The following is a 17,717-nucleotide window of genomic DNA, read 5'->3' as shown; positions in this document are numbered from 1 at the left end:
GTCTACACAAATATGTGTATAATCATGCACAAGAAAATTCCACAAATAACCCTTGAGAAGAAAGCATGTTAGGAGATACCAGAAGAACCACCTGGGATCTCTGACGAAGTGAAGTTAAATATTTCATCTTCAATGTTACAGTGGAATGTTAAAATCCCATCATGGAGCAAGCTTGCTGTACTGAGTTGAGACTTACGGCAATTAATACATCACTGTTGAGTATATGCTTAAAATGTTGCCAAAAGCACTTCAGCTACTGTTTGAAGATAAAATTTATTTTAAGGTTAGCTTTGTATTTACATTATTGAAGACTTACATAATTAGAAATTTAAATGTGTTTTAAAAGAAATACAACCTTTAAATCTCACTGAATCAGTGAAAGTTTTTTTGGTGTCTAATTTACTAAGACTGTATATCACTCTTTTCCCACCCCCATTTAAACAAATTGCTACAAACATTTTCTACTAGAATTAAACTACAAGTTCTTGAACATGGCTATCAAACTTCCATCTGATGTTGGCACAGAGGATAGAAAGATGCATGTTTGATGAAATGATTCTTAAATATTGTTCTGCACTGGAATATAATGTGATCCATCTTTTTGGAGTTCATCATCAATGTATTGCATGGCTGTTGGAGTCCTGTCTGCTGGACAGTCATCTGATGGTGCATGGAGTGGCTGTTTTTTGCAGGCTGGAGTTGGAGAATCTAGAGTGGTTGGAAAATATATCGACGTACTTTATTTGGAAAAGGTTATCTCTTCCCTTCATCCACTGATACATAATACAACTTGCTAAAGGAAGGACTAGTTTTAAATGGCTATTAATACCTGATACTCATGACTGATTTGTCAACACATCAACATAGTATTTGCTGTGGATAAAACAAAGCAACTTTGAATAGTGCAGTGGATTTATCTTACTGGATTTCATGTCAACCAGGCAAAGTAAACTCCATCACCATTTAAAATACATTATATTGAGCCAACAAATAGTGTTTAAAAAGAATGAGCAGTTTAGTGTCATATCTAATTCTACACAGCTGGACCCCTCAAGATCTATTTAGAACATAGAACAATACAGCACAGAACAGGCCCTTTGCCCCACGATGTTGTGCCGAACATTTGGCCTAGCTTAAGCACCTATCCATGTATCTATCCAATTGCCGCTTAAAGGTCACCAATGATTCTGACTTTGCCACTCCCACAGGCAGCACATTCCATGCCACCACCAATCTCTGGTTAAAGAACCTGGGTATTTGTTCAGCTGTAATAGTTTGGAAGGAGACTTGATTAAGAATCAATTTTTGAGGAAACTCAAGCATTTTAAATTGACTTCAAAGTAAATTCACAAAATGTTATGACGTTTTTCAAAAAGTATATAATATCCCTGTTTCAACCTCTGCTGAGAGAAGATTCCTAGACAGTCTTATGCTGGCAGCATCTGTGCAAAGAAAGCAGAGTTAACGTTCAGAATCCAGCAATCCTTCAGAAATGAAAGGTCACTGGACATGGAATGTTGATTCTGCTCTCTTTGTGCAGATGCTATCAGACCAGCTGAGTTGCTCCAGCAATTTCTGTTTGTGTTTCAGATTTCCCATATCTGCAGTTTTGTTTTTAAAATATGTTGGGGTGCCTATTTATATAAGCCATTATAGAATTTTAGCTGCATTGCTGATTTCCCAAACTCTAATTTTCACAATGGGGTACCTATCAAGTGAGCATTTTGATGGACAGCTCCAACTGCTTATGGATTCAAAATTACTTACATAAGGGATAAACAATAAATGTTTCTGATCAGGAGTGATTAGTTGAAAGAATTTCAATGTATTGATTTTAGAAAAACAAATTCATGGATAAAACAAGATAGTAATACTATATCAACACACTGTGCCTCCTGAGATTTGTCCATGATGGACACCAGATGAACTGACTTGGAAAGGGAAGATCAAATGATAGGGATTATAAATTAGCATCAGGATTATAAGGTACGCTGGAGTTGATTAAGGCCATGGGATTGGGTAAATATGCATAAGATGGCATGATGATTGAGTAGAGAGGCATGGGGAGTGGGTGAGAGGGAGTGAGCAGGTGAGATTTCCATGGTTTAATTTTGTTTTAAAGTTTGATGTTAGTGCTGGAACCCCGAGACAGGCTTTCTACACAGTCAACCTTAGGAATTGGCAGCACCTGCCCAGGTTACCAGATCCATCTCCCAATCCATCCTGCCCTTTCACCCTAGAGACTGAAAGTTGGAGTTGGGATTGGCCCCATTTTTCACAAAAGCCAAAAGGCCAGGTTTGTGGAGCTGCAATTTCTCACGTCTCTGCACATCTAATCCGAGAAAAAAAGGTGAGGCCCTTGCCCTCTTTTTGACTAGCAACTCCTATGTTTTGCTTTCAGGTTTTCCTCTGCAGGTAACATAATTATGTAGTGACAATGTGTTGCTGCATGGTTTTGGTAAAGATAAAAATGTTTATCAGAACCCATGTGATTTACTGAGACTGGTTCCAGCTGGGAAAAATGCTGCATGATCTCTTTGTACCAACTATAAATAGGGCTCATGCAAACATGAAAATGCCTTGTTTACAGCGCCCCTAGCAGAACCATTAGTCCATAATCTGAATATTGTTGTATTTAGATTTCTGACACGTCTCCCTGAATCCTGCGCACTGACGAGGTAGTTACATGCCAGGTGAACTTGGTCAATGTGTAGCAATACTGATGGTAAGTAAAGTTTGGAAACTAACAATTCTGTTCCAGCTTCTCCTCTTTGGATTTCAGGCAGTCTTAATTTCTGATTTGCAGGGAATTGCAGTCATGTGAACTATGTCAGCTGTGACTTGTGTGGAATTAACTTTAACAAAAGTGATCATTGTTAGCTCGTAGCAGCTTGTGGAATTCTTTTTTACAGTTTGCAATCAAGTGTGCTCGAATCAGGAAAATACCCATGAAAGCTGCCAGTTTCTCTTTTTAAAACAACAATTAGTGAATTAATGCCCTTAAGGATGGTTCCCAGATCTGTTCCCTTATCTATGGCCTGGATGTGGTTCATGCCCCATATTACAATCTCAGTGCTATCATAGTAACTGGGGATAAAGCATATATAATAGTCTCAGCATATATATCATTTATAACTATGATGAGGAAAAATGACTTAACTAAGAGGGTGATCAACTTGTAGAGTTCACTACCATAAAAGGAGGTGGAGGCTGAGTCACCGAGCAAAGAAGCTGATAATGCAATATTAAAGGCATCAAGGAGTAAGAGAAAATGGGAGTATGATATTGAGATCAAGAATCAGAATTAAACAGATTCTTGATCAGTAGAGGAATCAAGGGTTACGGCGAAAATGTAGGAAAGTGGATATGAGGAATGTGGGATCAGCCATGATCCTATTGGATGGCAGAGCTGGCTTGAAGGGCTGAACAGCTGCCTTCTGTTCCTATTTCTTATGGTCTTATAATCCAACATGATCATATTAAATGGCAGACCGGGCTCAAAGGGCCAATGCCCTACTCCTTCTAGTTTCTACGTGTGGTGAATCAGCTGTACTAAACGTAGACTTGCTTTACAGGTACAAAAAAGATTATTTGTTGGGGGAGTGGATTAGGGAAAAAGACAAGATTTGGGAATAGGACAGGATGATAGTAACAAAGAATTGAAAGTCATGCATTTTAAGTAACAACTGATGAGAAGGAAGCCAAAAAAAGGCTGGAAGACAGGCCCAATTGTATAGTACATTTCTGGATGACCTAAATGAGGTACTTCTAAAGTTTAGTCATTATAATGTAGGATGATGTTTAAGTGTTATTTGGTCCGTGGCAGAAGCTTCCACACAATGGAGGGTGGTTGAAAGGATTATCAGTACAGTGAATCCAGTGATGAGGGTATGTACAAGAGCTTGATTGTTAAAAGAGACTGAGCCAGATAATGATTCAGGTACAAGGGTATTTGTGGAGGAGAGAACACAGGATTTTTAAATTATTTTGAGTCAACAGAACAACAAGGCAACTTATGAAGCTACAGCCAAAGATGATCATGAAGGTCATGGTAACATGGTATGCAAACTGCTTCAGCACATCCGGAATCTTGTTGGAAACTGGACTGCAACAGCTCCCTATCTTGTTTTAAATGCAGATTATACGTGTATATGTACTAGTTATGATACCAACCTCTCGTCAATACAGTCAACTGCTACAAAATGCAAAACAGCTGTGATGCAATCTGTGTTTAATTGATTTTGTCCGCACTGAATCAAATCAATATCTGAAGCTGAACTGGACAATCAAAGATGCAGTGGCACTAATCAAAGAACACGAGTTGCCTTTGATTTGAACCTTATTTAACCTGTTTACTTGCTTCTATATTACAAGCTTCCTTAAATCTATTAAATCAGGAAGTTCATTGTTATGGGTCACCAAATTTAGGTTCTGAAAGCAAAATCCAGACTTAGTTGAGGTTACAGCTACACGGATTGGTGGTTCAGACATTGAACAAAGAGTGCAAGTATGTTTTGCATTCCCACATAGAATGTTGGAAATTGCTGTGAGGATATGCAGACAGGCATGTTTAAGGGAGATGCTAACAATGGTAGCACCAACAAGAGAGCAAGGAGACTACAGCCAAGAGACAGTAGAGACTACAGTTGGCTGATTATTAGATTAGAGTTTTTTTTGTATCCTATTGAAATGGATATTAAAAGCTGCTCCAGCTGCAAGCAATATTGGGGGTCACTGAGCAACTCCCAGATGAAAACAGAAGAGATAACAAAGTTGAAGTGGAAATGGTGTTTCCAAAAACAAAAAGTAAACGGAGTTTCCTAATGGCAACTAATGGAGGAGATATGAAGATGAGACCAAAAATGTTGGATTAATAAACAGTAAGTTTGCAGACGTTGGTCATTCTGTCTTCTCTCATATTTAAACATTTCCTATTTGAATTGTGGTTATCCAAGTGGTTTCAGCAATTCAGTGATTATTAGATATTGGTATTTTATTCCATGTTTATTTAATAAACAGTCTAAATTTCACAGCTGCTGTTTTGGAATTTGAACATGAGGCTTCAGATTTAGTCCAGGCCCCTCACTTAATTATCCAGTGACATAACCACCATCTTACAGTACCTGCAAGCTTAATTGATGTAAAATAAGAATACCTGTATATGTTGGAGGTGGTCTGCTGCAATGCATATTGTGTTGAGTAAAGGATTCAATCATCCAGGATAGAACATCACTGCAGTATTTCATCTGTAAAGACAACATCAATTGAAGTTGGGAATGTATCTTCCTTATTTGAGTTTCATTAAAAATAAATGTGGCTATCAAAATGAAATCATTGGCGTTTCAAGTCAAGTTTAATCAAGGAACAGAATGCAGCAAGCAGCAGACATATCTTGTCAACTTAACTGATGTCACATAGGTAACCCCACATTAACAGTAACCAAAGTTGGAGCTGGTATGTTCCTGTAGCTGAGTGTTGAGTGATATTTTAAGACTAGCACCAATCCAAAGGGTTTGAATATATTATCTTTTGTGACACAATCTAGTACAATACAGATTCAGTGAACTGTAATGTTAGACCTCCTATTAATTTAGTACTTACACTTTTCTAGGTAATCGTTCCACAAAATTATTTCCGCACTTTCAAAACATGCTTATGTGCTCGAGTTGTTTCATATGTTCAGTTAGCTAGGTGGCTGATTATTTCGCTTTAAAAAAACACAATGAAGCCTTTGGGCAAGGAATTCAGAAGTTAGTATTTTGCCTGTCTGTCACAGGAACTATTAACTAAATGTGTTTCCTTGAAGACAGTAATGTGGACCAGTGTTCTTCAACATTTTTTGCTGTACATCACAAGTCAGAAATGCAACCGTAACTCCCATTCCTTGCCAGTTTGATCATTACCTTTGCGGTTGAGTTTACAAAGGAAATATTAGTGTTTGAAGTCATAAAGCATTGGAATGACATGCCACAAGTTCAGAACAATGTTTGACCTACCCTTGTTTCGAGTGTTACGAGACGTTTCTCTTGTTCTTGAAGACCACTGATTGATTTCAATAATGAATCTACCCTAAAAAGGAATCACTAGTGTTATTGAAGATATTTTTAATCATCCAGTTCAGACATGTTAAGACACACCTCTAGAGCAGGTGAGACTTGAACACAGGCCTCTGACAGTGTCATTATACTGTTGAATTTGACCTGTGCTGTGATTCATTTGAGTTGAGGATAAATGTAAAGACAACATCAACTGAAGTTGGGAATGCATCTTCCTTATTCAAGTTTCATTTAAAAATAAATATGGCTATCAAAATGAAATCATTGGTGTTCCAAGTCCATTTTAAATCAAGGAACAGAAAGCAGCAGACCTACAGAATACTGGTTACACTTGCAGTGCAGTCATGGAACAGGGTTTACATGCACAGCAGCTCATTGGTTTGCGCTACTGCCTCACAGCTCCAGGCACTCAGGTGTACTTACATCCTTGGAGTGACTGATTGTGTGTAGTTTGCACATTCTCCCCCATGTCTGCATGGGTTTTCTCCAGGTAACTTGGTTTCCTCCCACAATCCAAAGATATGCCATTTAGTTGCTTTGGCCATGAGAAACCTATGTTTAAGTGATAGGGTGGGTTGCACTTTGGATAGTTTGTATGGACTCTGAGCTGAATGGCCTGTTTCTATACTGTAAGGATCTATTATGCTATGTCCAGTCCCCTGTGCCCAAATGCAGAATTGTTTTAATAGATCCCATGAACAAATGAAGATGCCATCCTTGTCACCTAGCTCCTAAAAGTTTGTTTTCGTTTGTGAACCTTGAATGCAGATGTTAGGAAGTTGTTACTAAAGTTGCTGCTCTCCATAAGCCTAGAGCTCTCGGACAGAGTCAGCATTAAGGGATATGAAGTTACAGTACGCACTGGTTATCCATTAAATATGTCAGGAAAAAAAAATCAGGCTTTAACCATTTTAAGTGGAAATGACTTCTTAATGGTTTAAGTCTTCATAATTATAAAACTCACACAGACGGAGATGCTTGGGAACACTGCCAATTGTACATTCCCCTCCAAGTGACATTCTACTTATCTGGAAATGTATTACCTTTCTTTCACTGTGATTAAGTCAAAATCTTGGAACTACTTTCCTAAGGGAGCACTGAGAGTGTACCTATACCACAGGGGCTGCAATGGGAAGGCTGTTCTTCTTCTTCTTCATCATCATCATGAGGGCAATTCAGGATGGGAAATCAATGCTGGCCTATCTACCTCACCTACCAGTGAAGTCCACGTCCCATGAATTAATTTAAAAACAATCTTTGATATTGGAAATTTACTGATAATTCATTCCATCAGATTTTTATTGTCAGAGATTTTTGAAAATTTAAATATTGGAGTAACTTGTTTTACTTTGTCTCTTTGTTGAGTCTCTCTCAATTCCATTTGTCTTTACTTCTCTGTACATGATTTTACATACTGATGTTTGCTGGATTAGATTTGATTGGGTACAAATTTCACCTTGTCCACTGATGCAAAACAGATGATGTAGGAACATCCAAAGTTTATGTGCAGCATCTTAAATTCACCTTCATTGCTGTCAGTGGAATGAAGTTTAAAGAACAGCTTACTATCTTTTCTGCGTTACCACTGAAGTTTAATTTCTACCACTACGCATTTCAGTAAGTTCTTTTTGATTTGGTGGAAGAGGCATTCTCTTGCCCTACTCTCTCAGGTGTCCGTACTTCTGTAAACAACAATGTAATGGTTCTTTAATTACTACAGAAGTTGCCACACAAAGGTCCACTACAAATCTCCGGGCACATGTGAGCATGGTGTGTCATCACCATTGTCTATGATGCTGACTACAGAATCCAGATCTATAAAAATACAGCAACAGAAAATTCCAGAGGAGCAAGATGAATGACGCAGAAGAACAAACACAGGCAACCTTTTATTTAGGCAATATAATATTGAACTGTACCAGGTTGATGCTGACAATTCATCAACATCTGAATAACAGAGTTATGGGGAAGCACTGGGAGACTTGGCTTTTCAGTGAATCCAATTCTCAGATTTGGACTTAAAATTTTTGAACAAATTGAGAAGAATAAAAATAAGGCAATCAGCAAAGTAGTGAAATGTGGGGAAAGTGCATCTTTTAAGGTCGGGAAGAGAATTTGGAAAAATTGGCTGATGACAAAACTAAGCAGGAATGACATTAAATAGATACTTAGAAATAAGGGCAATATTGGGAGGGTGGACAAAAAGCACAGTTCAATCCCATGCAGTACTGAGGAAGTGCCATCTATCAAATGAGACATTAAAATGAGGCTCCCAACTATTCTCGGTGTTTATGAACAATTACTTGCTGCTATTATGAAGAGCAGTAGCATTTTCCCTGGTGCCTTTACTAAGTTTTACACAAACCTGAGTAAATTAAGAGCCTGCTGAATGATGTCACATGAGGACAAGACAGAATAACCAAGCTGAGGTGAGCGGCCTTCCTCATTTTTCTTGCAAATCTTATATTTTCCTCACTAGTAATCCTGCCAAAGAAACCACTGAAAGAAATGAGACTTAAAGAATATTAAATATGAAAGTAAACAATTTTCATTTAAATTATTCAAGTTGAGAAGGTGTAGGAATCATACTGGGTGTCATGGATGCAAGAACCTCCCAATAATGATGCCAAAATTTATTTTTTAACCATGTTCCTTCAGAGTAGTTCATCCAGCACTTTCATTTTTGGATTTGGTTTTAAGTTTGTTCAAAAGGTGAGGACAATTCTGATAATGCTGTATGCAGTGCCTATCCTATGAACTGTAGATGATTCCTTGGTGGTGTTAGGTGAGGAATTCCAAAGTATTGACCTTCCAAGCCAAGATATTGGCCACAATTAATACTGTCAGGACCATTTCTCATTCTAACTCCACTTACTTGGTTGATGTCTTCTTCAATCTTTCAGTGCTGCTTTCTTTTTTTTCCTTTTCCAAACTGGCTAAATAATTCTCTTTTTGCACAGACTCCCAGATTCTGAGCTTCTGGTCCAAGGTCTCTGGCAAGTGCTTTTCTAAATGAAATGCAAACAAGAAACAAATCCTTGTGATGGTGAGTTCTACAGTCATTTCTCTGCTAAAAGTAAAACCAAACTCATTTTTTTCTCTGATCTATTTTCAGTTATATTTCTCTGCTCCACTATCTGGTCACCAACAGAACTTTTGGAATATCTGATATGAGATGCCACACTCAAGTGAATAATCTTCAAGCATGAAATTGTCTTGTGTGTTTGGCAGACTGTGACCATGCTAAATATTCCAAATTTATCCTGGACAGATCTTCACGTGCTTGGAGTAAGGTTACTAGATCATTATTGGGAGGAGAAACCTTGTCCTTCAGGCTAGGCACTTGAAATAATTACAAGTCCCAGTGTGACAAATATGCAATTGTTGATCTGGTTTGCATCATTATACCAACATAAAACAAACAACCCCATGCTTGAAATGATTGATAAAGACATGGCATCCCTTTGTGTTGGGCAATCTATACAAGTGCTTTTCTAATATAGTTTTAGAGCTTTAATTTAGCTTCTTTCCTTACTTTGAAAGGGCTCCAAGTAACCATGATACCTCAACATCTATTTCAGCAATATCATTGAAAGTAGCGCATTTTGAGACATCCAGTGGTTGTGAACAGCACTATATGAATGCAAGTCTTTCTTCATTTGCTATCATATAAAAATCATATAATTTCATTTATAAAACATCTAATTGGAAATTAAAGATAAATAATGCCTGAATTAAATAGGCACTAGAATTATGGGCCAGGCCTAACCCCTCAAAACACCTTTAAGAAGGTAGCCCAGACCATAACTTTGCTATTTGTTTTAGCTAAGTGTATAGTGGATATTCCCAACTGAATTAGCTGGTTCAACTGCCAAGTTTTAAACAAACAATTTATTTACAAAATTACAGAATGAAACAAAAAAAAACAAAATAGAAAACTGGCTAACTTATCCTATCTTAATCCGACTTAATGATGCTGTTCTGAAAATACTTGCAACAGTCCCAATCAAAACATCCCTTAGCACAAAGAGTAAAAAGACCCAAATAGCTTTTGAAGTCAGAAGGGTGGAAGGAAAGAGAGACAGCTTCCAGTTTCAACTGTGACCCTGATTCAATTAACCCCCGAACTGAATAGAACTGCACAGCGAGAGAGCTGGCTGTGCTCCCTTGATTAAACCAGTTTTTATTTCAAAAAAGACTTGAAAGCTTTTGGCCTGAAGCACTATCTATTAGGGTAAACAAAAAGGCCCCAATGAACCATTCAAACTTCAGATATGATAGAACTTTGGGTTGTTAGAACTTCTCTGACAAAAAACTCAAGGATGCAGTAACCTTCCAAAAAACAAACAGCATTGTGATACTAGCGAGTAGTGTCTGAAATTACAGTTTAAGTCACTACTGAGCCATACAGAGCTGAAGGTTACAAATTCAACTCCATCTTTTTGACTTCAAGAGCCTAGTGAGTCGGAATTTATGACAACTTTAAATTAAGAAAGGATTGGAGCACACAATTTCTAATGGTTACCCAAGTCGTGCATTTGTTGATAGCAACATTTGCGGGCACAGAACAGGGATTCGGCCATGATGCCTTTTGCCAATCTCGAGTGTCTCAGACACTGACAAGCACAGCACCGTGCTTCAGCATGGATCACTGATTTCCAGAGCATTGAGGAAAAGTAAACGGCTGCCGACACTCCAAGACAGTTCTCAGTATATCTGAGCAAAACGTGTATGTGCAGTACACCCACCTGTGATAACATTCCAGCCTGTTTGCCCAGATCTACTGAGCTTATTTGAGAGCTGCCATGGTTTTTTTAAACTGACAGAGTTTCACAAAGTGTGCAAGCATAGATCTTTCCACTTGCACAATATGCTGCCAGATCATATTTATGACACACATTTCCTTTCAAAAAGGCTTTTTCTACCATATCTTAAAAGGAACATAAAGCTGCCCTGACCAAACTAATCGGAATCTTGCCTAATGACAATTAATTATGCTATGTTCACCCCCTCTCCCAAATACAGACTATTAACAAGGAGTAGCAGTAAGCCATTTGAGTCAGCTCAACCATTTAATAGGGTTATAGCCGATTTAATTGTTACCATAGACCCCCACTCCTGTTTACCATTTATTTGTGGTTAACAGACAGAGTAGGAATTAATAGGTCTTTTTTCTAGTTTGAAGGATGTAACTAGTGGAATGGCACGAGGATCAGTCTTAGTTTTTATTTTCTTAATTATGTTCCATCTATATTCATGACATGGGAGGGTCAGACTGTCATGTATCCAAATTTGCTGACAATATTAAAAGAAAAATGTGGAAGGGCATGTTGTGAAGAAGAGAAAGGATCTGCAAGGGGATACAGATAGGTTAAATCAGTAAGCAACATTTAGCAGATGAAGTTTTATGTAAGAGTGTGGGAGGTAATTCACTACAGTAGGAAGAATCAAAAGACAGGCTACTGTTTGAATGGAGAGATAATCAAAGAAAACAAGAAGAATCTGGGTGTCTTGTTGCGCCAACTTTGTGTTGCATGCACTAAGTAATTAGGCGAACCTTGGCAGATGCTGGAGATTAGAGTCAAGATTAGAGTAATGCTGGAAAAGCACAGCAGGTCATGCATCATCCGAGGAGCAGGAAAATTGATGTTTCGGGCAAAAACCTAAATCCCTGATGAAGGGCTTTTGTCTGAAACATCGATTTTCCCGCTCCTCGGATGCTGTCCGACCTGCTGTACTTCTCCAGCACCACATTCTAATCTAGGCAGCAAGTAATTAGGAAGGCAGATGGAATTTTGGATTCATTGTCCAGAGGTGGAGTTTAAAACTAGGACAGTTCTGTTACATTTGTAACATAGTTGGTGAGGTGGCCTCTGGAGTAAAGGTGGTGAAGGCAGTTTCAAAGAGATTCAATAGGCTGATTCCTGGGATGAAGGGATTACCTTCTTGATAAGGCAGACCTTTATCCATTAGAAGTATGAGTGTGAGACCTTACTTAAAACTTAAGATTGTGAGGGGCTTGTCAAGATAGATGTTAAAATGTCTCCACTACTGAGGGAATCTAAAACTAGGGAACATAGTTACAGAATAAGAGAATACACATTTAAAATTGAGAAGAGATTTTTTTTTCTCCTAATGGGTAGTAAGTGTCTGAAATTCTGTACCGGAGAGGGAGTTGTGGAGGCAGGATAACTGCAAGTATTTAAAGAGGAGGGAAGTAGGTTTTTGAAACATTGAGGATTATTAGGAAATGGCATAAGAGAGGAGTTGAGGTCTGGGGAAGATCACCCACGAATGTATAGAATAGGTAGAAGTGTTTGAGGGCTAAATCGCCACATCTCACTCCTGTCTCTTGTCCATGATCAGGTTTCACCCCCTTCCTTACCAAGAATGTATCCACTTCAGCTTTCAAAACATTTGAAGACATTACTTCCACCCTATTTTTAGGAAAAGGATTCCATAGCTTCTCAGTTCTCAGAGGGAATTTTAAAAATTACCTAATGGCCTTTACTTTTCCAAAAAATGAGTGACCCCTTACTTTTAAACAGTGACCCCACATCCAGATTCTCCTAAAAGGGAAGGCATCCTGTCAACATCCCTTGGGACCTTGAATTTCAATCAAGTCGCCTCTCCTCTGAACTCCCGTGGATAAAGGCTAATCTGAACAAACTTTCATTGTAAACCAACCCATCTGTTCTAGCCTGCTATACCTTATCTGAATTGCTTTCAATGCATTTTCATCCTTTCTTAGATAAGGACACCAATATTGTCCACAATAGTTCAGACGTGGTCTCACCACAACCAGTATAACTGAAGCATAATCCAACTTTTCTACTCAATTCCCCTTGTAATAACTAACAACATTCTACTGCAATCCTACTTACTTGCTATACCTCTATTCTAGCCTTTTGTGATTCATGCATTGGACACCTAGATATGTCTGCCACAAACTGAATGCAAAAATGCAAACATATTATGGTTACTGTTACCTAGGAGTACTTTAACTATTAATCATTAATCCTATTCTTATTGCACAATACCAGCTCTAGGATAGCCTGCACTTTGATCAGTTCCAGAACATACTGTCCCAAGAAATCTGGAATTCATTCTATAAACTCAGTAATATAAAAAGCTTCAGAACTGGAGATCTGGAGCTAAAACAGAAAGGGCTGTAGAAACTTGATGGATCTGGTAGCATCTGAGGAAAGAGAAATAAAAGATAATGTTTCAAGTATTGTATGACTTGTCTTTGGAATATTGTTTCAAATATAGTTCTGAAGAAGTTATAAGAAACTCAAAATATAAATTTAGTTTCTCTTTCCACAGATGCTGCCAGACCTGCTGAGTTTCTCCAGCACTTTGTTTTTATTTATATAAACTCCCTATCTAAGGCTTTCTTTGCCTTTCTGATTTCCAGTCTATATGTAGGTAACATGTCATGATTATCTGTGTGCTGGTGAGATCCAATGCACCCCATGAATCAGAACTCACTCCTCTCACACCAGTCTTTGAGCTATGTATGCTGATGTACCCCATGCAAATTTGTATTTGGCTCGGGTTGTAATCCAGAGATGATTACCCTTTGAGGTTTTGCTTTATATGGTGCTTAGCTCCTCATACTGACTGTCATCGCAAAAATAAAATGTTCTGAACAATGCTATTAGTAACCACATGGACCATGACAACAGGATCCTCCCCTACTCACTGCAAGTTTTTCCCCCCACCCTGAACAAAATGAAACAGCACCAGGACAGGCAGTGGAGCCTTCTAGACTCATGGTGATCACTACTGAGGATGGTGTCGATCCACCTCACTAGACTGCCCCTAATACAGCTATATTTCTATCTACTCTCCCCCTTGCATGGCTTCTGGTATAACAGTACCACATTCAGGGGATTCATTCATCCTGCAATCCCATTCAGTTTATTTGGATGAGAAAGAACCTCAAATCTGTTAGACAATTGCAAAGGATGAGACTCTGGTCTCTTTATCTACCTCACGTTAAAAATCACACTTCCCTTACCCCTGTGAATATTGACCAGATCAGAACACCATATTCTAAGGGGGCATGATTGTGTCCTGTTTCAAAAGGTTACAGCACATTCTCCCTGATATGCCACAGTGATTGTCGTTCAACCTCCAGTTCATAACCTCAGACAAAACAGCTTCAACTTTGAACACTTCCTGCAGATGTGTTTTTCCTGGATCACAGTAGCATCCAGGGGCTCTCATATATCGCAGCTGTGACACATCGCCTGCCTGGCCATCCTTAATGATTTAATTAGCTACTTAGTGTATACTTGAATGAACTAATTACCTTGTATATTTTCACAAACATTACAATCAGCTGACATACTATTCAGAATCTTAAGCAGTCTTCTCCAACCACCTATCCAGGTACACATTGAAGAAATAGTATCTTTATTTAAACTCCACGTCTTCCACTCCTTATTGTGAGGACAGTTGCTATTTGCGAGGTTTGGTGGTGAGGTTGGGTGGGTGGGAAATGGGAGGAGAAAAAAAATGTGTATGTTGTCTACAATTCTAATAATTTGTATTTATGTTAATTCTAGCTTAATTATTAAAGTTATGCAAAAAAGTGAAATTTTTCCAAATAATTTGTTCTGTTTGATTCATTTGGCGGAGTGGACTCGATGGGCTGAATGGCCTTACTTCCACTCCTATGTCTTATGGTAAGCTTAGTTGTTTTATGAAAATTGGCCTTTGTAGGAATCACAACATTTTCAAGATTAAGTAGGAGGTTGAGGGGTAACCTCATCGATGTTTATAAAAGAGTGAGAGGCATAGATAAGGTGAAGAGCAAAGGTCTTTTTCCCAGGATAGGGGTCGTTCAAAACTAGAGGGCACAGGTTTAAGGTGAGAGGGGAAAGATTTAAAAAGGGGACGCAAGGGATCTTTTTTTTTGCACATGGAGAATGATGCATATATAGAATAAACTACCAGAAGGATAGAGGTTACAACATTTAAAAGACGTTTGGACAGGAACATGAATGGGATAGATTTAGAGGGATATGGACCAAACACAGGCAAATGGGACCAGTTTAGTTTGGGAAATCCGTTTGGCATCGATGAGTTGGACCAAAAGGCTGTGACTCAATAACATTCCCATGGTATAATGTGACACTGGCGCAAATTCAATGGATCTCTTGTACATGGGTTTTCTCTCTACGGCTTGCAATCCACACTTCCATGAGAAGGTCACTTACCAAAATGCTCCTGCTTGTGCTGTGGTTCTTTAATAATCTTTCGAATGAAAAGGTTTAAGTGGCTGATGATGATGAAGGGTGGAGCCAGAGCTGGCCTGCTGTGATACTCAACAATTAGGTTGTAGCGCTGGAATTTCCAGAATATGTCAGTGTTTCCCTGGACAAGCTGGAAGGTATAGCTGCCGTGGAAAGAAAGACATTTAAAAATGATCTACAATGCTACATTCAACATCCACAGACACACTGCACACAGTACAGGAACTGTGAATTTGATTGAATGGCAATCCTCATGGTTGCTACAGGTTCACACCCACTACAGCAAATACTATCACAAGAATTTTATCAGATACATATCTGGCATCCTCCAGCCTCCATACCAAGGGGATATTGGATATTCCCTTGGGCAGGAGGAAGGGGAATTGTTGAACATTGGTACTGCTCCAATGATACATTACGTATGGAACAACAAGTTATTTTATCTCTAGGATATAATCACTTGCTACGACTGGACCCCACTCAGAGGTGGCTGTATTTATGTACTTGTTGATACACTCTCCTCACTGGATAATCACTGTACTACTGGGTGCCTTTCTATGGATCAGGCAAGGAACTCCTTACGAATTTTTGGTCTATCTTGTGCCTTGTATGGGGTAACAAAACATACAATAAAGGCTTGAATTTCTTTAGCACCTCTAACACCTCTTAAATGAGCATGACCGATTAAAAACTTTGACATGCAAGTAGAAGAGCTAATTAGGTCAGTTGTCCAAAAGCTTGGGTAAGGAGATGTTTCAAGGAGTATCTGAAACAAGGAGAGATAGATGCTGGAATACCTAGAGAGGGATTTCCAGTTATTAGGGCTCAGGCAGCTCAAGGCACAACTGCCAAAAAGGTGGAGAGATTAGATCGGGGTTAACCAAAATGCCAGAATTAGAGATGCTCAGAGATTTAACAAGTGCAGGGCTGGAGTAGATTAGAGGTTGGAACAGACGATGGCAAGGGTAAACTTGAAAACAAGGATGATGATTTTAAAATTGAGGAATTCTCCAACTAATAGCCAGTGTAGATCAGCAATCGCAGGAGGGTGAGCAAACAGTGAGTTAAAATATGAGCAGAATTTTGGATTAACTCAATTTAATACAAGTTAGATGATGTGAAGCTGACATCAAGTGAATTGGAAATTTTAAATCTAAATTTACCAAAGGCATGTGTCCCAGAGAAAGGGTGAAATTAAATTATGATTGAATTGTACGCTCATAAGCCTGAGACAGTGAGGTATAGTTTGAATTTCCTTTGTTCCCTTACCATTATAGGCCCAAATGAATGTTCCCCCAACCTGTTGGTTAAAAGTAACCACAGCAAAGTTCTTTAAGATGAACACAAAGGCACGATTAATTAGCAAGGCATGAGGCTGACTGAGGACAACTCCCTGTAGAATATGAGATATGGCCATTTGGTTGAAGTAGATGCAGTTAGTTTGCCAGGTAAGCCACTGGCCAGTGTTCCAGCTCATTTTATTTTTGTCCCTGTGGATCTTTGAGATCCATGTGTGACAGTGACTTCCCAAATCAGAAGGTAATGCTACCAAAGGCCTCAGCTGCAGCAAAAGGCAAGGAAAGACTGAAGTACTCCTGAGCCTTTAGGTTCTGATTGACGGGCCAAAAAGCAAGACAAAGCAGAAATTATGTGAGTATCCAAAGAGGCACAAAGTGATTGAGCGGTAAGAGAGGAAGTGAGAAGCCCGGAGATGGATTCTGGTCAAATCAATCAGATAGGTGCCTGTGCAAGTGTCCTGGCAGCAGCATTACAAGATAATGCGTGGCTAAGAGAGGGTGGACACTGGGAATTTGTTTCCATCTGGCAGGGACACTAGGGCCCATGGGCACAGCCTTAGAATTAGAGGGAGTCATTTTAAAATGGAAATGAGGAGACATTTCTTCTGCCAGAGAGTGGTGGGCCTGTAGAATTCATTGCCACGGAGCACAGTGGAAGCTGGGACATTGACTGTCTTCAAAGCAGAGATTGAAAAATTCTTAATCTCTCAAGAAATTAAGGGATACGGGGAGAGTGCGGGTAAGTGGCGTTGAAAGGTCCATCAGCCATATTTGAATGGTGGAGTGGACTCGATGGGCTGAATGGCCTTACTTCCACTCCAATGTCTTATGTCTTACAATGAAAGGTACTGTTGAGATCCAATGTGCAGTTCTAAAGTGCAGGACTGTGCTGTAACTGGGTCAGTGATGTGTTGTGAGGATGCAGAAAGTCTAAAACTTCAAACCACTATGGATGACCGTATGGACAGTCACTGACTTGTAGCGTGCCCTGATATGTTGGTGACTGGCCAAGATGGAGGGCCCCAGGGGCAAATGGCAAGTTGGGGTTGAATTTCCTTTCACGCTTAGGATTGCTGCTATCTAATTTCTATCCAGCACAT

At 39.1% G+C, this 17,717-nt stretch overlaps 1 protein-coding gene across 1 annotated transcript in view; it reads right to left on the bottom strand.

Moving 5' to 3' along the window:
* Nucleotides 1-307: 307 nt before the first annotated feature.
* Nucleotides 308-17,717, bottom strand: part of trpm5 (transient receptor potential cation channel, subfamily M, member 5) — a 123,421-nt gene continuing 106,011 nt past the window's right edge. The window contains exons 22-26 of the mRNA XM_060838763.1: nucleotides 15,284-15,462; nucleotides 8,932-9,064; nucleotides 5,997-6,069; nucleotides 5,156-5,246; nucleotides 308-708 (exon numbers count right to left, since the gene is read on the bottom strand). Of these exons, the coding sequence (XP_060694746.1) occupies nucleotides 560-708; nucleotides 5,156-5,246; nucleotides 5,997-6,069; nucleotides 8,932-9,064; nucleotides 15,284-15,462 (625 nt within the window). The 3' untranslated portion in view covers nucleotides 308-559. The remainder of the gene's footprint in view (nucleotides 709-5,155; nucleotides 5,247-5,996; nucleotides 6,070-8,931; nucleotides 9,065-15,283; nucleotides 15,463-17,717) is intronic.

Source organism: Hemiscyllium ocellatum, chromosome 18 (assembly GCF_020745735.1).
Source record: "Hemiscyllium ocellatum isolate sHemOce1 chromosome 18, sHemOce1.pat.X.cur, whole genome shotgun sequence".
Lineage (NCBI taxonomy): Eukaryota > Metazoa > Chordata > Chondrichthyes > Orectolobiformes > Hemiscylliidae > Hemiscyllium > Hemiscyllium ocellatum.
This window is presented reverse-complemented; position numbering and strand designations above follow the sequence as displayed.